The following is a 22,518-nucleotide window of genomic DNA, read 5'->3' as shown; positions in this document are numbered from 1 at the left end:
ACAATGAAACACGACTGAACTGGAAGGAGCGAACGTGCACTGTAAAACATTTGAAGGTGGTTTAACTTGAAAATGAAAGACCACCTGCTGCATTGATCATGCAGTTAAGCCAAAGTTCATGAAGTTGGTTTAACAGCAAGAGACAAGTTGTCTAAACCTCATGTGGTAACACTTTATTTGATGGGTTGTGAATAACATCTGTCATGAACATGAGTGAGTCTTCATGAATATTTATGACTGTCGTCATAAAGTGTCATTTGGTAAATCATGACATTTTATGTGTACGTGATTCAAAATGTCTTTGTTGACAAAAAATCATAATTTGACACAAATTTGTTAAAAAAGTATTCCTGATTATCTTTTAAAAAATATGTAGCTTTATGTTTTTAAAGCTAAAGTTAAATCGTTGCACATCTTCACCATTGGGGCCAATGAGTTTGGAGTGTGGTGTATGACCTAGCAACATTTAGAATTAAAAACGACAAACGTTTCATCTCTCTGCTTTATTAATTCAACGCAGCAGGAAACATATCAAATTACATGTTTGTAGATCTTTACTGCACCATTTGAGATATTTTGTAACCAACTAGAGTATTTTAATGTCTTGGGAATTGTTTTTTTGTCTGCCATCTAGGATTTCTTGCCACAGTTAATTGCATTGTTTGCTACTAACATATATTGTTACGTAAAACCATCACCGAGATTATAAAGTAGAGATGCAGCCACTCAGAGTCTTGCTGAGAAGCACAGCTAAGACGTTTAAGAGCTTTTTCTGCGTTGTATTTGTTCTTCTCTTGAGAACAAACAGTAATGGCGGATCTGTCAGCGAGCCTTCGCTGACACTGTGAAGGGGTGAGGTACGCGCGTCGCTCCGGTGACTCCTTCGGTGCTCAGCTCGACTCCATCAGGAACAGAGAAAGAGAATTTCTGCAGTAAGGCGACCAAAAACAGGAACAGCTCCATCCTGGCGAGGCCTTCGCCAAGACACACACGTTTCCCTACACAATGAACACACACACGTAAAACATAACTGTAGATATTCTTCATCAAGTTATGTGGTTCCCAGTGGAAATCTTTTTTTTTAAAGCCAGTTACTGACATCTTTTTTTGCCAACTATCCAGATCTTATAGCATTTGTCAACTATGTAAGTGCTTTCTCTTTTAAAATTGAGGAACTGGACTTGGATTAATTGGCTGGGAATGGCCTGCAGGATCTCCGTAAAAACAAGGTTGCTACTTCCTGTGTCTTGCTTTGTGAGGCTCTTTGAGTCACTTCCAACCTAAACCCTTTTTGTAAGACTTTTTGAGTTTGACTGATTGTTTTATTTACCTGTTGTGAAAGCAACATCTTCTTTAGAAAGCCTTTTTATTTCCCTTTAAATTGTGCCACATGTAGTAATTCTTACATTTTGTGGTGATGCCAGTAATTCTGCTTAGGACGTTTGGAAACTCTTGACTCAGAAACGTGAATTGTTTGCTGTACCTGCAGAGAACGGGAGGAAAGCTTCCCTCTTCACAAACTTCCCATCGGCATCCAGGAAGTGTCCGGGATTGAAGGTGTCTGGAGTTTCCCACTCAGATTTGTCAAATAGTACAGATGTCAACATGGGCATCACAGATGTTCCCTAAAAACATCCAAATTCACTAGAAGAAAGCAAAACTAGAAAAAAAACAACACTTTTACCTAAATGCTTATCGCTTATTAGCTGCTGAGTAAATTTACCTTTGGTATGAAGTATCCACCCAGAGTTGTATCATTGGCAGCGACCCTGAATCCATTCAGAGGAACAATGTTTCCCATCCTCTGGATCTCATGGATCACAGCGTCAGTGTACGGCAGGTTCTGTCTGTCGGTCATGGAGGGCTGGCGACTCTGTCCGATCACTCTGTCAATCTCTGCCTGAACTTTCTCTGGAACAACAAAGTCTTGCTTCTGAACTTCCAGCAGGAGTCAGCAGGTCACAGTATGTTGCTTACGTCTCTCTGAGCCACATATGATTCAGTATATAAGCAGTTATTTCTCTGTCAAATCCCCCTGGTGCTTGTCATGGTTCCACCTGTTCCTGCCTCACCAATAAACTTTGATTCTGTTTTGCATCAAAGCTGGTCTCTGATTTACTCTCCTTGAACTTAATTTCCTTAACTTTGGGAGATGGGTGATCGGCTGGTTTGTAGACATGAAGCCGATCTCATCTAGCTTGGCAAAGGTCTAAGGATCAACTACTGTCCTCTTTTGCTCTCTGGTTTGACTGACAGACCAGACCTCCAAGTTATGTCCGCATGTTTACAGTTAACGGTAGTGACACCACTGTTGCCAACTCAACGATTTTCTTACTACATTGAATAAAATTTCAGAGAGAAAAAATCGGCATTGGCCAAAATCGTAATGGGGAGGTAAAATATTTTAAAAGATCAGTGATCAGCGATCAACCAGAAAACTACAATTGGTGAACCTCTAGATTTACATTATATGAGCAAAATGAATCCATTGTGACCAAAGGCCTATCCTATCCAACCCAAACCTTTCTTTATTGCAGTTGTTCAGGAATATTTATGAAGCTGATATCTGTGCCATATGTCTTGGAGTTTTGTGCTCAAGGTAATACTTTATTGTTATTTGTCACATAACAAAAAGTGAATTGGGGCATTTTTACAATATAAAATACATGCTAACTTTAAGCAAAGCTGTAATTGCTTTGGAGAACCGAGCCTTCCACCCACCTTGGACATCGGGGTTTTTAATCAGAAAAATCAGAGCCCACTGCAGCGTGGTGGCTGTTGTCTCTGTTCCTGCTAGGAAGAGGTCAAGGGAGCAGAAAGCCAGGTTGTTCTCTGTGAAGCCCAGGTTGGAGTCTTTTTGCTGCAGAGAAATGTCCAAAAGACAAGTTGCTTACTGATGGCAGAGTGAAATGGGAGTGAGAGTGAAATAACCCCGACTGGTTACATACGTTCTCCATCTCAATGAGAAAAGAGTCGATGTAGTCTCTAGGGTTGTTGTGGTCCAAATCCTTCTTGTGCTCTTGTATTTCCTCTTGAAGGAAATCTTGTATATTGTTGTAAATGCTGAAGATTTTGTTGTGAGGACCTGGCAAATATTTCATCACGCTGGGGAATGCCTGATAGAGCTGTTTGAAGACAAAATGAAAAGACGACAACGACAAATATCACATATCCTCTTTCATAATAAACATCTCACATGGCGGTATGCGACACAGAGTGGTCCTCCATCGGGGTTGTTGAACTTACTTCGCCCCAAAAGCTCCCCTCCAGCCAAATCACCTCAGACATGGACTTCAGCATCATCTGAAACCTGTGGTCAGTGTAGTCGTATCTCTTTCCCATGACAAGCTGGCAGATGATGTTGGACACAGCGTTGTTGAAGAGGCCTGCTGGGCTGAAAGGTTTACCTGATGGACAGAACGGCCTGGTTAAAAAAAGAGCCGACCTGTGCTGTATTTCACAGTGACAGTAACCCACCTTTCTCGCTCTCTATTTCCTCCTGCAGGTGTCGGATCTCCTCACAGATGCTGAGCTCCAGCATGTTCTTCCCCAGGCCAAAGTTACGTAAGGTAGACAAAGCAAAACGTCGCTGTCTCTTCCATTTTTCGCCGTTGCTCAAGAATAGACCAGCTAGAAATAAGCATGCAGGCATGACAATGTTAAGGCCTCATATAACCCACGTCTGTCCAACGAAACCAAAATGTTTCCTCACCTGAGGGCTCAGTGTAAAACCTGTCAGCCACTGCATTGTACGGCCGATCCACAAAGTTCTCAGCTTGCGTCACAATGGCCTCTTTCACCATCTTATGTCCGCTCACAATCACCAACGTATCCCAGCCTAGGCGGACTCTGAAGACGCTGCCATAGAGGTCAGCCAGCTGCGGACAATGTTACAGGTTAATCAGTACGCTGTCTTCCAGACACCAAAACAGTTATCGACTTCATTCTTTCTACTTTTTTTTTGTGGGTGTAAAGGACATTTTATGGGTAGCAGCAACAACAAAAGGGCCTCAAATCATTGCACTTAAATCACCACTGCATTTGATTTTATTTATTTGCTGGATGTGACAAGATGTAGTTTACGAAGCGATTCCACTTTGTCTTGTCAGTATACAGTTTTTTTTCCCTCCAAACTCTTGGGTGTTTAGATATTTTGCAGTATTTCATGGATGAATTAGATTCACTGAAGGAGAAAATTTAGCGGACTAAATTTTCACCATTGATGCATCTTTCCAAAAAAAAAAGAAAAGAAAAGAAGTTGTTTACAGTTAATTAAGATATGATCATCTTAGAGGAAGATAAGCAGATACACTGTATTGTTACTGTGAATTAAAAAAAGAAAAAAAGTTATCTACCCATTCTTCCCTTAGTTAATATTTAACTTCTGTCTTTTTTATTCCATCTTCCCCGCCTCCAGAAAGCGAAATTCAACTACTGAAATTCTTTAATGTATTATTTGATTTTCGTCATCTACCCTAGAAATGAGGGCGGTTCTTATCAGAGCAGCCCTTTAAAAATGTGACAAAAAAACCCAAGAAAACAAAGGAACAAAAAAACATTTCCAAACTTTAATATTTCACAACAGAATTATTTTTCACCAGTAGGAATGTTTGAATCCCACAAAAAAGAGAAAAAAAATCAGGACATCTGAAAACAACTTATTAATTCACATTTCACAATGAATTTAGCCAAACAAAGACTAGACTTTAGGCTCTTAATGCAAAGCAATACCTTGGTGAAATAAACATGTGGATGCTTGCTGTCCAAAGTCAAGATATTTCCCACAAAGGGAAGAGCTCTTGGTCCTGGAGGAAAGTTTGATGGTTTCCTGTTCTTCAGGTAATCAGCAATGAGAAGAAATAATAAAACAAACAAAAATAGCCCCTTCAGGTCAAAGCTCAGCAAAAAATTATAAAGCCACATGGTTAAAGTGCGCAGAAACAGGTAGAAGCAGAAAAAAAAATGCTTTTATGATGTCTGTTTGCAGTCAAAGTCTGCAGCGTCGGCCACCTGGCAGGAAACTCAAAATCACAGCACGCCTTTAGACTGTACAAAGGGGAAGGTGGTGTAAGCGTTGCAGACCACACCTACATGCCCTTTGACAAGCCTATTCCTTGTAATCCATGGGAGATAAAACTTACTTTTATCTCTCCCTGTTTAGAGTTCAGACATTGCGATAATGGATATTTAATATGACGGACACAAAAATAATTTTTTTTTTTTTAAATTATGGGTTTGGCTACCGTCCTCTGTGTCAAATGAAGTTCCACCGAGCTCGACTTGCTCAGAGTCCGAATTACTTTGTATTTCGTAAGAATGAAAGTTTTGGAAGGCTTCCTGTTGTCTTCTCCCCTAATTCGTCTGCCAGTTTGTGTACTTTTGAGTCCTTCAACTTTGCTACAGAGTGTGATAAAATGAAATCATAGATTAGCTGCTGACAGGTGAGCAGAGCCAGGCCCACCAACACAAAGTGCACCAGTGGCAAAAGGCACCCAGATTTATTGTGCAGGACTTTCAACAAGCAACATTTGTACTATATGATTTTAGTTTTGGGTGTCAGGTTGATTGAGTCTAATTTCATATTAGACAACAAATGGCATCACAAAGAAAGAGGAAGGTCAGGCTCAAAGTTTTGGGCAAGTTAAAATTAGGGTGAGATTATACACAAGCTACTGTATGTGAATTACGCACTTTATACTAAACACATCTGAAGCTTTAAATGTCACACATCAACCCAAACTGGAGAGAAGATGAAAAATTAAAGTCTGACAGAGTTGAATGCAAATCAAGATCCAAGCTGACTGAGCGTGAACTATTTTAAGGTGTGCAATAGTAATAAGATCTAATTTGAAAGGCTTGGAGCTGTAATTAAAGCCAAAGGTAATCGGCTCAAAGGGACTGGAATTGGACACGACTTCATTATTATTTAAGCTGAAGCTAAACGTTTGACAGTTTCACGGTCAAACTGGAAAGACATGAGTTGTGCTTTACAGGGCTATTATGTGGAGCTTAACTAAATACAGGCACATCATGACTGTGCAGAAAAACCTCCTCTAACACAAATATTATTCTGCAAATTCACTGACTTTCTCAAATATTGTCATTAGATAAGAGAAACTGACTGTTTTTTTCCCTTTTTCTTCTCTTACTTAGTTCTTTGAGCTGAACTGTTGTGACTTATAGGTAATGCAAAACATGTCTGACAAATGAATCACCATTTAAAAGACTATAAATATTATAAACACTTTATTACATTCCAATTGTGAAAAGTTTATCTTTTGGCATCTTGCACATTTTCCATTCTCTCTTTGGTTTGATGTCAAGCTGTTATTCAATCGTCTTGAAATGAAATTAAAACTTAAGTACTTTCTAAAATGCTCTTATCAAACATCCCCTCTCTCAATAGTTTTATTTTTTTAACATTCTCCAAATTACTGTTAAAGCGAGCAATAGATTGTGCTTATGTTACCCCAGGACACAAAACACGTATCATGATTAATTGCTTTGCAGACCGGTGAACATTGCTCTCATGCAGCAGCAAATCAGAGTCGTTTAAAGATACAGAACCGACTTCACAGAGCTGCCTGTGTAGCATGACTAAGATATGTTTTTCATGTACAAGAAGAATATACTTTTTCACAAACTTACAGGGATATAGAACAGATTAATGATGCACCAGGCCGATTCATCCTAAAACTTTCTGTCTCAACTCAGATAAAAAAAAAAAAGTCCTATGTTACTAAGGTTTTTATATGATAGGTCTTATTTCAGAAAATTATAAGTATTTCCTGCATACAGCCAATAAAAAAGCAAGACATTTATGATCAGAAGACATCATCAGACCAATTAATACAGCGCTGTTGTCCCAATGAGATGTACAGGAAGCACATGTTAGCGTGGCACAGCCAGGAATCTGAACTCCTCGGGGGAATAAGTGAAGCCCATCACGCCCTCCAGGTTGGGCATTTCTCCTGGGACCGGGGCAAAGGTGAAGCGTTGCAGCATAACTGAAAAGAAGACGAAGAGCTCCATTTTGGCCAGGTGTTCCCCCAAACACATACGTTTACCTGCGTTGAGAAATGGGACATGCTTGATCAGCTGATTGTACATGTGCATTTATTTTTGATGGCGAGCTTAAAAGTGACGTCGGTGCGCCTTTTGGTTTTCTTAGGAAGGTGGCGATTGGCTCTGGGGCAGACCCACGAAGAACTACGATTACAAGGTAAGTCAAAAGAATCGGCGGGATTCTAAAATTATTAACTGGTGACAATGTTAAACCCATTTATGCATTTAAGAACAACAGGAACCTGCTAGGAAATATATTTCATTTGGAAAAAAGCCACCTGACTGTTTGACCCGTCAGTATTTAGTTTTGTTTCATTTGTGATGAGAATTTTCACATAAAAACATTTCTTTGAAACTTCAAAATTGACTTCCAGTCCATGTTACGTAACAAATATAAACTGAACATTTAAACTGAACTGGAGCGCATGCAAGCTCAAAAACTGCTTTACCGCTTCTGTCATGGTTTTCATCACAGATTTTAAAATGTTACTCGTCTAAGTTAGAAAACAATTAAATTGCCTTTTTATCATTCGAACCAACTGCTGACTTCAGTGTTGTACTCTTCCACGGTTTGTGGAGCAGACAGAAAACCTCACATTTCCAAGTTAAACATTTAATGTTTAAATGTCCTCAATTAGGTTGGTATAAAGAGGGAACTTTGGAGTGAGTGTTGCACAGAAACACAGAGGAGCATGAGCTTGAAACAGAAAACCTGCAACCAACCTGCTGAAAATGGCAAGAAAGCATCTCTCTTGACAAACTTGCCCTCTGAATCCAAGAAATGCTCGGGATTGAAGACATCTGGAGTCGCCCACTCATTCTTATCAAACAGCACAGATGCCAGGATGGTCGTCATATATGTTCCCTGAACAGCGAGACGTGTTTCAGACATCAGCGGCTAACCAACGATTTCACCACGTAAAATTTAGTTTTAACTGAGGTATGCATTTTCCCACCTTAGGAATGAAGTATCCGCCCAGTGTTGTGTCTTTACTCGCCATTTTAGGAAATCCCATGGGGACGATGTTTCCCATCCTCTGAACCTCGTGGATGACGGCGTCAGTGTAGGGAAGGTTCGGTCTGTCGGCCATTGTGGGCTGACGAGACTGCCCGATCACTCTGTCTATCTCTGCTTGGACCTTCTCTGAGAAAGGACGGAAAAGGGAGAAGAGCGTTGAAATCTAACACCGTTTTAGTTGGGATATTTCAGTTTGTAACGAGCCACTGACCCTGTATCTCTGGGTAGTGCAACATGAACAGAAGGGCCCAGCGCAGCGTGGTGGCAGCGGTTTCTGTTCCAGCCTCAATGAGGTCAAGAGTGCTAACGAGCAGCGTTTCAGTGTTGAAGCCGGCCTGGGGATCCTCTTTTTTCTAGCACATCAAATATATCAGACTTTAACCTCTTTACAACAAGAGCTCTGCTAACATTTCTCACTTTAAACATAGTTGTACATAATTCACACAGCTTGCCAGTGAGCAATGTCCCGCAGAGGACTTTTTTATGGTTGACCAGCTTCTAAGGGTTTTGGCTTCGCTGACCAATCCCTCTAACTCAAGATGTCAAAATTAAAGCAGGGAATATTTACATCACAGCTTCTTGTTAACGTTTTAGCAGTGTAGAGACGCCAGCAAACAGGTTGACAGAGACAGCTGTCTTTTTGTTTTTGACTGTCTCCATGGCTATTTTGTGTTACTTTTCCATTTTTATTTCCTGATGTGGAGACTAACACCACCCACTTGGTCAGTACCAAACATGTAACGCTGGAGATGTGACACCGACTGGTGGACGGAGGTTATTGCCTACCAAAGATTTTGGAGAGAGGCTTTTCCCCCTTTTTTTGTTGCTTATGCCTTTGTAGAATTTATATGCTGCGAGCCCCTAAAAGCAGTTTCTTCCCAGGATACGTGTTCATAAAAGATGCAAAACAGAATTGTGTTAAATTATATATTGTGAATATTTTATGAAAAGACAACTATTAGTTTTAATTAATTATGTAGGTTTATCAGTGATTGGATGGACTATTGGATCTCCTAAATTACGTTAATAAATGTTATACCATAGTGAAACTTTATTAGGTTCATCTGCTCTATTGTTTAACTCTACGAGTGAAATGACCAATCACTTGGCAGCGACTCAAAGCTTTTGAGTGTTTTGTCAAAACTGTGTGACTCAAGTCTCATGTATGAATTTTTCACCTTCTCCATCTCTGACAAGTAGACGTCGATAAAATCCCGAGGATCGTCTGGATTCCACTCCTCTCTGTGCTTCTCGATCTCTTTCTCCAAAAAGTCCAGGATCTTCCTGTAGTTGGCATGCACAGTCTGGTGAGGCCCTGGCAGGTGCTTCATCAGTCCAGGGAAGGCGTCAAACAGCTGTTGATGGCACAGACTCTCAGATCAGCTGCAGGCCAGCCAGGGATGGTTTCCTTTCAGCGGACAGAAAAGAATACCTGAGTCCGAAGGGAACCAGCAAGAATAACGGCTTCGTTGTCCAGCTCCAGGACTTCCCGAAAGCTTGGGTCCGAGTATTCAAATCGATGTCCAAAGACCACAGATGAGATTATGTTACTCACTGCATTTGTTAAGATGTAGTGGGGGTTAAATGGCCTTCCTGGAAATATTGAGAAATAACATTTAAATCAGCATGAATCCTAACTCTCACTTGTTTTGGTTAAAGTCTGCTCACCCTGCTCATCATTGAAGGCTTCACAAAGAAAGTTGGACTCCACTTCGATGTACTTTTCTAAAGATTTCTGTCCCTCTCCAAAGTAGCGAAGATGAGCGTTGGCAAACTTCCTCTGTTTCTTCCACAAGTACCCATTACTCAGAGCAATACCTGTCATAACATCACATCAGAGTATTTTAAAATACACTTTCAGCACAAATATTCCTGCTGGCATTTTCAAATAAATAGACAATAAACTTCAGTAGGGTGTGTAAAATAGGTTGTGTTGCCCGAGGTTAAACTGGTGACCTATTCAGCATCTCCCAATGTCTCTAACCCAAGATCTGTTTGGCATAGGGACAAGCTTGCATGAAAACTGACCAAAGACAATATTTTTTCTGCAAAGAATAACAAATTAACGTACAGGTTTGGCTACTCACCAAGGCCCTTGAAGGTGACGTGAAAAAGGGGAACGATTGGCCTATCAACGAAGCTGTCCAGCTGGTTGACAAGAGCCTCTTTGACCATCTTGAGTCCAGAGACAAACACCAGCCAGTCACTGCCTTTTCTCACGCTGAACACAGGACCGTACTTCTTTGAAACCTACATGTAAAACACAAATTCACATAGAAAAATAAAGATGACATGTGAACAAAAATTCTCATTCACCTTATCCATTGTTTTGAAGTCCAACGGCGTGAAGATGTTTCCGACAAAAGGTGCAGCCCAGGGTCCGGGTGGAAAGTTAGGAGGCCTCCCGTTTTTCACAACATCAAATATTAGCAGGAATACAAACCCTAAAAGAAGCCAGCCGGTAAAGTCCATGCAATGAAAAAGAGCTTGGAAAATCATGGTGAAGAAAATAGTAAGAATGGCCCAGCTAAGAAGAAAACTGAGCTTGTTCTTGCAACTTGTTCTGTGCAAAGAGGGCTAAGACAGGAATGCTGATGTTGAGAAAAACAGAAGAAAAAAAAAAACTGGCTCCAGTAGAGTTGCGTAATACTCGTGGCCTCTCTGGACCCATTAACAGGAATAAACATGGCCGGAGTTGGAAATGTTCCAGAGGACTGCAGACTGGAAGAATGTATACTCCCCCGGGATCAGGAGGCGGTCTCAATAACGTAACCAATTAGTTTAAGATAACATGATTTATTATGCCAATTTTTAATGTTTCAGAGAGGTTTTGAAGTCAATCATGTAAAAGCTTAAGCTTTTAGCACAATCATTGGCAATACAAAAAAAAAAAGACATGACAACAGAGGAAAGGGTTCATTCCCTTTTCTCTATTGTCAGGGAATAGAGACAATATTTTCTGACAATAGAGCTCCTTCATAAAAAAAAACACGGGTGCAAATTATTGCTGCTGCCTTTTGAAAGAAAGTCCATAGTTTGAATCCTGGTGTCAGGATGATCCATACAATGGTACTGCAACAAACATGATTAAAATGTACAAAAATTCCTTAAATAAATGTTTTTCACATGGCTGAATATAATCTGAACAAATACACATCAGTCCAACACTTTTCTGCACCAATTTCCAGAAACAACCAGAGTCAACTCGGCTTGGATCAGGTTGCTGGTCTGTCGTCTGTTCCTAAATAACAATATAAAATAAACAAGCCAACACAATCAGTCTCACGTACGCTTCTTATTGTGGTCCAACACGTACAGGATCACTGACAGAAAGCCATGGAGAATATCTAAACCCCACACAGCAAAACCAACAAAGCCTCAGTTCAGACAAGACACACAAGTGTTTATGAAAGGACAAATTGACAAAACTGTCACACATATAATATTCAGAAAATATCACCGGGTCAAAAGCATTTCATATTTTCATTGATAAATAAATGTTTTCTGTTTACATCAGTTTTTTTTTTTGGTTTCACAATTTGAAAACAAAAGCACAAATTGTGGTTGAATTTACCTCTTTTTTGCAGGGCAATATTTATGGTTATAATTCTGATTCTTTAAATATTATTTTCTTAAAAGAGCTGGAGGACGCCATGTTTAACTTGTTCCCATCAGCAAAAGTTATTTTAGGGGGAGATTTTAATGTCGTTTTTTCCACTCAACTGGATAGACATCCGTCCAGATTTAGAAATGGACAGAACCATATTTTGGACTTTTCTAACCGGCTAAATTTAGTAGATATTTGGAGACATCGTCATCCTACTGACTCCAATTCACCTGGAGTAACAAAATCTTTTCAACTCAATCTAGAATTGTCTTCTCATAAGCAGATCCCTGTTATCTTTTTCTTTCTTTTCTTGCCTTTATTTATCTGTTTGCTATAATATACAATCTTCATATGTATTTGAATATATTTTTGACATTTTATTATAAAAACCTAACTGAAAATGTACATATTATATTTTACCAATGTATATATATTGGTATATACAATATATATACCAATAAGACTTTTGTCTTTCCAGACTTTAACATCAACACCCTCAATATCTGTAATTATTCTTTTATTTGTTTTATTATATTCTTTGTTTGAAATAAAGTTAAAAAAAAACAAAAAAAAAAAACAGATTGTTTTCATTCAAACTTGATGAGTTTGCCATTTGTTCTACTGAGGCTGTGACATCAGTTTGTGACATCATGCTTTTCTCTATTACATTACAAGACCGCAATCTTGAATCTTGCTTCTGGTCAGACACGTTTAGTCAGTGAAGAGCTCATCGATTCCAGACTACTTTTTAAACGAACGGATTAATACAACAAAGATGGATGACAAGTCTCAGCTATCTAAGGAGCTAAAGAGACAGTTGGATTTCGTCATTGAAACGATCAATGAAATAAGAATTGTTTTGAACAGAACGACCATGTTGTCTGCTGACAACATCAAAGTACTTAAGATTCAACTGAGAAATGTTGATTTTAGAGTCAACAGTATAACATCAAGAATTAGAGAAGTAAGGGAGGAAGAGGAAGCACGACTACAGCTACTTAAGAATGTGGAAGAAGCACGAAATCGGTTGATCGAGGTTAAGAAATATTTGGATATGACGAAAACACAAAAGGCGAAACATTTATTTAAAAAAGCAGGATTAGGCTGTGCAACTGGCATAGCGATATGTCTGATGATTCAGGGGGCAAAAACTCTGTGGCAAGTGTACTCTTCATGGACCTGAACGGAGCCATAATCTGAAGGGCATTTACCTGAGCCATTTTTCTGTCAAAACAGGGGAGTTTCCTAGTTGCCAGGGTGTGTGGGGACCAGTGGGACCAGTGGTATGGATGTTGGTTCTCTGGAACCAGGGGGTCCAGCTAAGCTTTGGGTTTACTAAACCTGGCAGGATTAGGGTAAGGGTTATGTATCAGAAGGAAAGTCAGTGGTCCCTGGAAGAGATCCAGGATCTGGGAACCGTGTACCCAGAACGAAGGTTACTGGAGCTAGGACAATTGCAAGGGGGCCAGGCGACTGGCATTGGGCTGGGCATATCTAGGAGACTCCCTGGGATGGGGCACAACCCTGGGAGCTGTCCCGTAGAATATCTAAACCCCACACAGCAAAACCAACAAAGCCTCAGTTCAGACAAGAAAACTTCTTGATTTTAGGTGATTTTTCTTGTGCGACCCAATGAAAAAAGGACACATTATCCGAATCTTGTTTAAAAAATTTGTTTTTCAGATGCCCTGAAATGCCCCATTAAGGCAAAAACTACACATTCATCAAAAATTTTATTTTACCAAAAATTAAATAACAAAAATATGAACAGCAAAATGTATTTGCTTTGTGCGTTTTCTGTAAATCTTCTTGTTAAAGGACTCGCTGAAGTCCTAGAAGTCAGGCATGTAGTGATCTCTTGGACTAAAGCCGACCCAAAAATACACCTGTCACTATAAAAATACAGAAATGCTTTTATTTTGAAAGCTGTGCGCTCTCCGTATATACTCTCATAACCCGCCTGACTGACCTTTAGTTGTAGTTGAACAGTCAAGAAATGGAGGCAGTACAGCATGTTCTGGGTTTAGACTGGCTCGACACCAGGGCTATTTTAATTTTCCTTTTTGTTTTTCTTCTGCTGAGCGACGTTTTGAAGAACTGGAAACCAAAAAACTTTCCTCCTGGACCACTGGCTCTTCCTTTCATTGGAGATCTTCACCGCATCAAACCTGCAAGACTTCACCTGCAGTTCTCAGAGGTAGAGCACAGACTGCTGACATAGGCAGAAGTGACAATACAATCATTTATGTTTTTCTATGTATATTTTGTGGAATAACGAAACTCATAATGTAGAACTAAAGAAATTTGGCTAATTACTATGTGGTAATACAGTCATGCTTTATGGACTAAAATTGGCATTTAAATATAATTTTTAAAGAAAAATATAAACACTGAAGAAAATTCAGAGAAAATCCAAATGAAATATCGGCCATCATCAGCAGATTGACTTGATAATATTGACGTAATATTATTAAAATCCCAAATGCTTTGGAGAAAAAAAAAAGAAAACTCAGCATAGATAAGAGAAAAATATTGGTTGCAGCTGTCTTTTGATTTAAACTGGTTGTGAACCTTGATGGTTGCTCTATCATTTCTGTGTCACTCCTTTTATAGCTTATTAAGAAATTATACGTGATAGGTCATGCAATGTTTATGCCATAAAAAATAATATCTAAGACAAATTTCTTAAAAAAAAAAAAAAGGAAGGAGCTGTTTTTGTAGAAATGTATTTACTTGAAAATCCTTTTTGTAGGTAGTTGTACTCTGACATTTCAACTTAAGGGGCGGGTCCATTTCCTGTAGATTTGTTTACTCTGTGCTATTCAGCTCCCATCATGTTTGTAGGAAGACGTAATTATTCAAGCGGGCCTGAAAAACACTGCAGTGAAATCCTCATTAGTTCTCTTTCTTCAGCTTGCAGAGAAGTATGGAAATGTTTTCAGCCTTCACATCTTTGGGGGCAGAGCTGTGATCATTGATGGCTACACACACGTGAAAGAGGCGCTGGTCCAAAAGGGAGAAGACTTTATGGATCGCCCCACCATTCCACTGTTTTCTGAGGTTTTTGAGAATAAAGGTATACTTAAGGTATACTTATATATATATATATATTATTTTTTTTTTACCAAAATATTTTATTAAAATTTTCAACAAGTTCTCTTTATAGTTATTACATGACATTAATGACATGACATTAACTCAGAGAAATAAAAACCAGAAAAAGAAATAAACACAAAACACAGCTTCTCAGAAATGAGGGTATTCAAGTACATTTCAAACTGGTTAGATATAAATGTACACTTTTATACAGCATGGCACAGCGCAGGTTCCAGCAAGTCAGAACTCAGATGAACCCTCTGACAGGTCTAAGTCCTTAATAAAATTAATGAAAGGCCCCAAAAATCCTCTCAAAAAGATATTGTTTGGATTTCCTAATATATGTTATTCTTTCTAGCGGCAAATTTGACGACATCTGTTTTAACCACTGCGTGACACTTGGTCTGTTGATATTTTTCCAAGCCAAAGCAATACATTTTTTTGCAGCCAATGAGCTTACGTCTATAAAAGTACATTCTGATTTACTAAAGTTATGGTTCTCAGGGTATAAAGCTAACAGGAACAATTTAGGATCCACTGAAATCGGCTTTAAGATAATTTTTTCAATTAAATCTTTCACCTCTGTCCAAAACACATTGATTTGTCTGCATTCCCACATACAGTGCATAAGAGTCCCTTTAGAGTTACACTTTATGCAAAAATGTGGGATGTAATTATTGTATTTATTTAAATGCACAGGTGTAACATAGATACACATTAGGCATTTAAATTGTAGAATTCTAAAATGGCTGTTTATGGACATTGTGTGAGTTTTAATACAAGCCCTTTCCCAATCCTGTTCACTGATGTTTGATGATAGGTCCAAATTCCAGTTTATAAGCTTATTATTTGAATTCTCTGTTGAGTTAGAGATCAGCACATTATAAAAGTCTGAAATTATACCCTTTCTTGATTTATTCCGGGTCATTAATTTTTCAAGCATTGTAAGGGGGGGAGGCTTGTTAAGATTACTGTAATTTGCTTTAACAAAGTTTCTTATCTGAAGAAATTTGAAATAGTGCTTTTTATCTAGCCTGAATTTAGCCTGATATATTTCCAAATGATGAAAATATATCCGAATTTGATGGGTAAGGGTCACCAATACTTTTTAAGCCTTGTAACGCCCAAAGCTTAAAGGTTCTATTTGCCCTACCTGGAGCAAACAACTGATTACCCCATATTGGGCTATGGGGTATAGCCGTTTGGCTCCACAAGGTGTTTTCTAACATCCTGCCAGATTTTAATCATGTTTTTCAGAATGGGATTTGTAGTGTGTTTCTGTAAGGGCTAAACTTAAATTATGGGACTCCATTTCTACCCAATGAGGATTATCATTATCTGTAAAATAGAACATGATAGTCCTTAATTGAGTGGCCCAATAGTAAAATTTAAAGTTGGGGCTCTTTAACCCCCCTCTATCAAATGGTAAATAAAGCAACGAGAGGCGTAGCCTGGACCTTCTGTTTTTCCATATAAAGCCTAAAATGTTTTTTTTGAGCCAATTGAATAATTCAGGAGGAGGCGACAGGGGAATGCCTTGAAAGAGGTATAATAGCTTTGGAAGTATACTCGCTTTCAGGACATTAACTCTTCCCAATATGGATATAGGCAGGGTTGTACAGTTGTCAATTCAGGCATCTATTGTTTTCATTAGGTGTTTTTAATTGGATTTGACTACCTGTTGTAGTTCTGGGAAAATCTGAACACCTGAACATTCAAAATGTTCCACTACTTTAAATTGCTTAATCTCACTGATGGGATTAGTCCTTTCATCTACATTAGAAGATTTTGAATTATTAAGGTATACTTATATATTTACTCTTGGATCGTGGATGTAGTTCTTGAATATCTGACAACCCAAACTTAAATGTTGATGCTTTTTTTTTTTTTCTTTTTCCATTAGGTCTTGTGATGTCAAATGGAAATCCATGGAAAGTACAGAGGAGGTTCGCTCTTCATACGTTGAGAAACTTTGGTCTGGGAAAGAAGACAATGGAGCGATACATCCAGCAGGAGTGCCAGTATCTCACTGAGGCTTTCTCAGAACAGCAAGGTCTCCACAAAGATTTATTTTCACACTTAAATTATGTCCAAACCATTTTTATGTTGGACCAGGTGTCTTGTAAGCCTGTGCAAACAGTCTAAACAGTTTCCTGTACTTCCTGGTGTGGCCCTCTGCTGCAGCAGACCCTCTGCTGCATCCCGATATGGATGCTGAGAGACACTGAGAGATGATTGTGCTCGAAATCATACATCGGCCCCGGTCCGTTTCCCCATCAACAGCAATCGTGCAACTTCCAAGTCACTTGACACGCTTTTCTTGACAATTCCGATGCTTTGCTTAAACTTCATTGTCATTTTAACCGCAACTACAAGCATAAAAGCACTGAATTATAGTGATTTGCTACTTTGCTATTTTAGCTTTTCATTACTATCTGTTGATCTTGTGAACATAAACTGAGGAACCTTTCTTCAGAAAACTCTGTAAAAGTATTATTGATTTCCATTAGATCGACTCAGATCTCCTGAAGAAGCTGTCACACCCGACTGTTTTCTTAATTTGCCAACCTAGTGCTTTTTGTACCTTTTCAGATATTCGTTCTTTGAACAAAAAACCTTCACTCTTTTCATTCTGCACAGATAAGACGTTCAGTGGCCAGGCGCTGATCAACAACGCCGTTTCCAACATCATCTGCTGTTTGGTCTTTGGGAGTCGATTTGAATACAACGACAAGCAGTACCAGACTATCCTTAAGTACTTCAACGATATAATCCTCCTACAGGGAGGTTTGTCTGTTCAGGTAAGCCTTCTCTCTGAAAACACATCGCATTTTACAGCAAAATTGTCCACGTGCAATTCTTCAGTATTGTAGACAGTGACGGTTCTTTGGGTCTATTCAGTCAACTTAAGAAACACTGGAGGGTCTATTACGTTTTTATTTAAACACTGGAGGTTACATTGAAATTAATTTAAAACTATTTCCACTACATTCACCTTTCTCTTCAGATTTTCAACTCAATGCCCGGGTTGATGAGGTGGCTGCCTGGACCACACAAAAAATTATTCACGCTTTTACTGAAGCTGATTGACTTTATAGACATTCAGATCAAGGAACACAGAGAGAACCTCGACCCGTCGTCTCCAAGAGACTACATCGACGCCTTCCTCATAGAGATGGGAGAGGTGCGTTTTCTGTTCGCTCTAAAATATCCTCCACACATTTTGAACAGGTTCTTGGAGCTGCTCTGGTGTCTTTGTTAGAAAGAGGACAAAGATTCTGGTTTTGATCTCGTCAACTTGAGCTCTTGCGTTCTGGATCTGTTCGGTGCCGGAACTGAAACTACCACCACCACGTTACACTGGGGGCTGCTGTACATGATCTACTACCCTGAGATTCAAGGTTCATATCATCTTTAATTACCTTTAAATTTATGTGGTGTGTACTTTCTCACTCGCAAGAAAAAGCATTTTTGCTGTCTGTGCAAAAGCTCATATTTTATCCTGTTTTCTGTGTCTTCAGAGCGGGTCCAGGCTGAGATAGACGTCGTGATCGGCCCATCCAGGCAACCCGCTCTGTCCGACAGAGAGAACATGCCCTACACTGACGCCGTCATCCACGAGATACAGAGGATGGGAAACATCGTCCCGCTGAATCTAGCACGACTTGCAAACAAAGACACCACTTTGGATAAATACTTTATCCCAAAGGTGCAGTTTGAATCATATCTACGCATAGAGGGTAACATAAAGCAGAGGTGAACCTACCCAGCAGAAGCTGCTTTACAGATCTGGGTATTAACTAGTTACTTTTACTCAATTACATTTACTTGAGTCACTTTTCTGAAAAACAAAGTACTTTCAGAAGTATTTTTTTTACTATGCTGTGCTTTTTACTTTTACTTGAATAATTTTTTTATTTATATATTATTTATTTAATAATATATGAATAAATATATGAATAAATTAATTAATAATTTATTATTACTAATTTTACTTGAGTAAAATGTCTGTATTGTCTACCCACTGTGAGTAACTTCACTAAATGAAGAAAAAGCACATTTCATCCTGAAGATTACAAAATTTCCACTTTTTGATTAATCTAATGATATATTAAACTGATTTAAAATCCCTCCGTCCGTTCATCCCTATTTTATCAAAAAGATTAAATTAATTAAATGAGTTTATTTGTTTCTTCTTTTCATCTAGACTTACTTTACTCAGTTCAGGGAAAGTTTAAAATTAATGTCAGCGTTTTATTTTATTGAGCAGCTACATCTAATTATCTTTGGCACATCATTGGAAATGAATATTTCATTTTACAAAATTAAAAACCTCAAAATAATCACCCATGAATGTAGAGTGGGGATCAAACTTGTCTCTGTTTGTCAGCTGGTTCTGAAGGCATCAATAATGTTATTGATCCTTTTTACTGATGATTTTCAGGGAACCATGATTTTGCCTTCACTTCACTCTGTCCTCCATGACGAGTCCATGTGGGAGACTCCACACACCTTCAATCCTCAGCACTTCCTGGACCAGGACGGTAAATTTAGGAAGAGAGACGCCTTCATGCCTTTTTCTGCAGGTGAGTTTTGTTTGATTTGGTCCTTCAAAGTTGAGCTCTCTTCTACTTCCTGTAAAGTCTTAAAAACATACAAACTGACAAACCAGAAAAAAAAAATTACTGGTTCTTGTAATCAGTTAAGTTTCATAGATGAACTTTTTTTTTCTTTACCAGTAACAGTAAAGGATCAAAATGACAAACACGCACCGATGTCTCGCTCTCTGCTGAAGCAGTCTAAAGGAACAATCGGCATCTCAATTTCCTTTTGCTGCTTCTCACAGTTTTTGTCCTTCACTTGACTTTCTCTTAAACTCCTCACTGATGCTGAATAAAGTTAACTTTCAGGCTTCCTCCCTCAGTAACTGCTCCCACAGTGAAGAGTGTTACGGAGTAGAGCTTACGTGTTGTGAGTTCACCGAGCAGAAAAAGCCACTATTGTCAGGTTTCCCATCAGTCACCACACTGAGCTGCTCCAGCTAAAATTCATCTGAAACAGGAAGCCACCTGTTTAGCACCTCCAGGTTTATTTTTATTTGTTTCTAAATGGTAAGTCTAAATGTCAGCTGAGGCCTTTCTGTGTCGAGGTTGCACATTCTGCTTCTGCATGTATCATTTGTTTCTGGGTTCTCCAGCTTCTTTCCGCAGGTCAAAATGGGCTAAATTGTGAATTTAAATTGCCCCTAAGGTTGAGAGTGAGTCTGTCTTGTTCATAACTGTGTGAGGCTGGATAAAGATGGACACCACTTTCTGAAGAGCTGGAAAAACCCTTCTGGGAATGGTTCAGTTGGAGGAGAGTATCATATCATGATCTCAGTAAGAACCAGATCCTGAGAAGCTGCATAAAGCAAATAGAAAGCTCTGAAATATAACAAGTGTGTGCAGGACCTCTATTTACATTATGCCAAAGTAAATAGAAGGAATGAAGCTCAGCAAGGAAAGATTAAACACCAGATTGTGTTTTGAAAGCGAACATCTGGACGCACTTAAGATTTCACAAGTTCATTGGGATGTGAAAGCTAAACTAAATGACTCATGTCAGGCTGGTAAAGCATGATCGGCAATAATTAATTGCTTTGGTAGCAAAACAAATATAAGCCGTAGTTACACTGATCTATTATCTGTACAATCAACCAATAGTCTTAGCATTTAGTCAATGTTTACCAAGCCAACGTTGCTCCTTCTGTTACGGATAACAACCAAAAATGGAGTAATTTTCATAGGATCTCGAGTTTTGAGTTTCAGTCACTGCTGATCCTACATGCACTCATATTTTAGCAACAAAATCCCCCATTTTGCAGTAGAGAGTGCAATTCAGAACCTTCCAGCATGCAACTTCACCTGATGACCTCTCACCCTAATGTACAGTAGGGTGAGAAGTCACAGTGTGACGATAAACCTTGTCTCCCGCATTTTTGATTCCCAGGTAAGCGTGTGTGTATCGGGGAGCAGCTGGCCAGGATGGAGTTATTCCTCTTCTTCACCTCCCTCCTGCAGAGGTTTAAGTTCTCGCCTCCACCTGGAGAGCAGCCCAGCTTGGAGTTCAAACTGGGAGCGACTCGCAATCCCAAGCCTTACCGACTCCGCGCCACGCCTCGCTGAGCTGAGCACAGCCTCTCCTTTCTTGTATTGCATTAGTCAAAGAAACAACTCTACGAGCTGTCGATCCTCTGGACATTAAAATTAAGCAGTGCAGTGTGTCTTTGCTATGAAAAAAGAGTATTATATCTCTTTATGTAAAATCAGTTTAACAATTACAATTGGTCCTGAAAATTTGTTGACAAATAAATGGTGTCGCAGTGTGTTGTATTCACCAAAATGAATATATTTTTATATATTACTCAGTTCCAAAAAGCCTCAAACATGTCATCTCATTCATTTTTATCCTGGGGCAATAAATGCAACAAGTTCCTTTCACTCACACTCACTTCTAAAGTTTCAGTAGAAATACATCAAATGTTGCATTCCTGTTATTTCCTAGAAAGGGCAATACATTTAAATGAACTTGGTTTGCACTCTACAAGTACCTGAGCATTTTGCCTTGTGGCCAGAAACCTTTAGTGAGTTATGCTTTGATGATTTATTTTGTAACCCGAGTCTCTGAATCCAGCATCTCTCTGATTTCAGTGCTGTATCTTTGGCTCATAGCCAAATATTACACATCAATCCGTACTCTCATTTTAAAAATCATAACATTTCATGTTTGCTCATATTTGGTCTGTTTTTCTCAGTTGCGGATTGTAAAAATAAATGGGAACAAAGAACCCTTCCTTCCGTTTCCTCTGTTTTCTGAGAAGAGGCCCCGCCGGGGGCCAGACAGCCGGGCGGGTGGGACGTGTCCGCTCATGGCCTTTGAGTCCAAACAACAAGCATCCGATTTAAAAGCAGCCATAGAAAACTCAGCGACAGCCAACCAGTGAATCTAATCGATAGAAATAGCTTGAAATTTACCTGAAAGATGTTTTAGAAAATGTTCAAACAGAGATGGAGGTGGCGTCAGGCAAACTGGGTGATAAGTGACTCCCATTATGTTTTTCCTGTTACATAAGAAAGTTATATAACAGTTTCCCTCCAATGAGTCTCATGCAACAGGAAAAACATGTGGGAGCTGGCCCTGTTCCAGCTGGTTGCAGAGGGGAAAACTATGCAGCACGGCATATCAGAGCCTGGACGATTTGAACAAAACACTTTTTGACTAAGACTTCTCTGCAGCTGTATGGAGAATGCAGTGTTGTATAAAGTACTGAAATCTCGGAGTCAAGTAAAAGTATAGGTACTGCTCCAAAATATGATTTTGGTAAAAGTCATATGACTGACAAGTTACTTGAGTTAAAGTATTAAAGTATCTGAAATGTCTTGTACTTAAGTATGGAAATTACTGGAAAAATGGATGTACTCAAGTAATGTAATGAAAAGTACAAGTAAAAAGTAAAACAAGGCAAGACATTTTTTATATTTTGGTAAACTTGTCAAATACACTTAAAATAATGTACACAACCAAGTACAGGCAAAATGAAACCTGCTAATAGATAAACCTGTAGGCATCATTTAGTTAAGAAAAGTAGGTGATTTATCTAAACCACAAGGTTAACTTAACCTGCTTTACAACTGAACCAGCTTCTTAGTAAACCCTCCAGGACAGAAAATACAAGGTTTTTATAAGCCTCAAG

At 39.0% G+C, this 22,518-nt stretch overlaps 3 protein-coding genes across 4 annotated transcripts; 1 reads left to right on the top strand and 2 right to left on the bottom strand.

Moving 5' to 3' along the window:
- Positions 1-488: 488 nt before the first annotated feature.
- On the bottom strand, positions 489-6,124 carry LOC129377300 (cytochrome P450 2J6-like). Its single transcript, XM_055057158.1, has 9 exons — positions 4,732-6,124; positions 3,713-3,878; positions 3,478-3,630; positions 3,247-3,407; positions 2,949-3,125; positions 2,722-2,860; positions 1,724-1,911; positions 1,484-1,625; positions 489-998 (listed from the first exon to the last, which is right to left on the bottom strand). The coding sequence occupies exons 1-9, from the start codon at positions 4,921-4,923 to the stop codon at positions 823-825; spliced, it is 1,494 nt and encodes a 497-aa protein (XP_054913133.1). The 5' UTR covers positions 4,924-6,124; the 3' UTR covers positions 489-822.
- Positions 6,125-6,231: 107 nt separating this feature from the next.
- On the bottom strand, positions 6,232-10,694 carry LOC129377321 (cytochrome P450 2J2-like). 2 transcript variants are annotated; one of them, XM_055057197.1, is made up of 9 exons: positions 10,400-10,694; positions 10,171-10,333; positions 9,752-9,901; positions 9,516-9,676; positions 9,262-9,438; positions 8,295-8,436; positions 8,022-8,209; positions 7,789-7,930; positions 6,232-7,067 (listed from the first exon to the last, which is right to left on the bottom strand). In XM_055057197.1, the coding sequence occupies exons 1-9, from the start codon at positions 10,580-10,582 to the stop codon at positions 6,892-6,894; spliced, it is 1,482 nt and encodes a 493-aa protein (XP_054913172.1). In that variant the 5' UTR covers positions 10,583-10,694; the 3' UTR covers positions 6,232-6,891. The 2 variants fall into 2 exon arrangements, with proteins under 2 accessions (XP_054913172.1, XP_054913180.1); XM_055057205.1 differs by having other exon boundaries at positions 10,527-10,603.
- Positions 10,695-13,649: 2,955 nt separating this feature from the next.
- LOC129377278 (cytochrome P450 2J2-like) lies at positions 13,650-21,618 on the top strand. The gene is made up of 9 exons (XM_055057117.1): positions 13,650-13,887; positions 14,604-14,766; positions 16,690-16,839; positions 17,427-17,587; positions 17,794-17,970; positions 18,049-18,187; positions 18,308-18,495; positions 19,231-19,372; positions 20,775-21,618. The coding sequence occupies exons 1-9, from the start codon at positions 13,687-13,689 to the stop codon at positions 20,948-20,950; spliced, it is 1,497 nt and encodes a 498-aa protein (XP_054913092.1). The 5' UTR covers positions 13,650-13,686; the 3' UTR covers positions 20,951-21,618.
- Positions 21,619-22,518: the final 900 nt, after the last annotated feature.

Source organism: Poeciliopsis prolifica, unplaced genomic scaffold (genome assembly GCF_027474105.1).
Source record: "Poeciliopsis prolifica strain line A6 unplaced genomic scaffold, Auburn_PproV2 SCAFFOLD002, whole genome shotgun sequence".
Lineage (NCBI taxonomy): Eukaryota > Metazoa > Chordata > Actinopteri > Cyprinodontiformes > Poeciliidae > Poeciliopsis > Poeciliopsis prolifica.
Note: the sequence above shows the minus strand (reverse complement) of the source record. Positions and strands in the feature narration are given on the sequence as shown.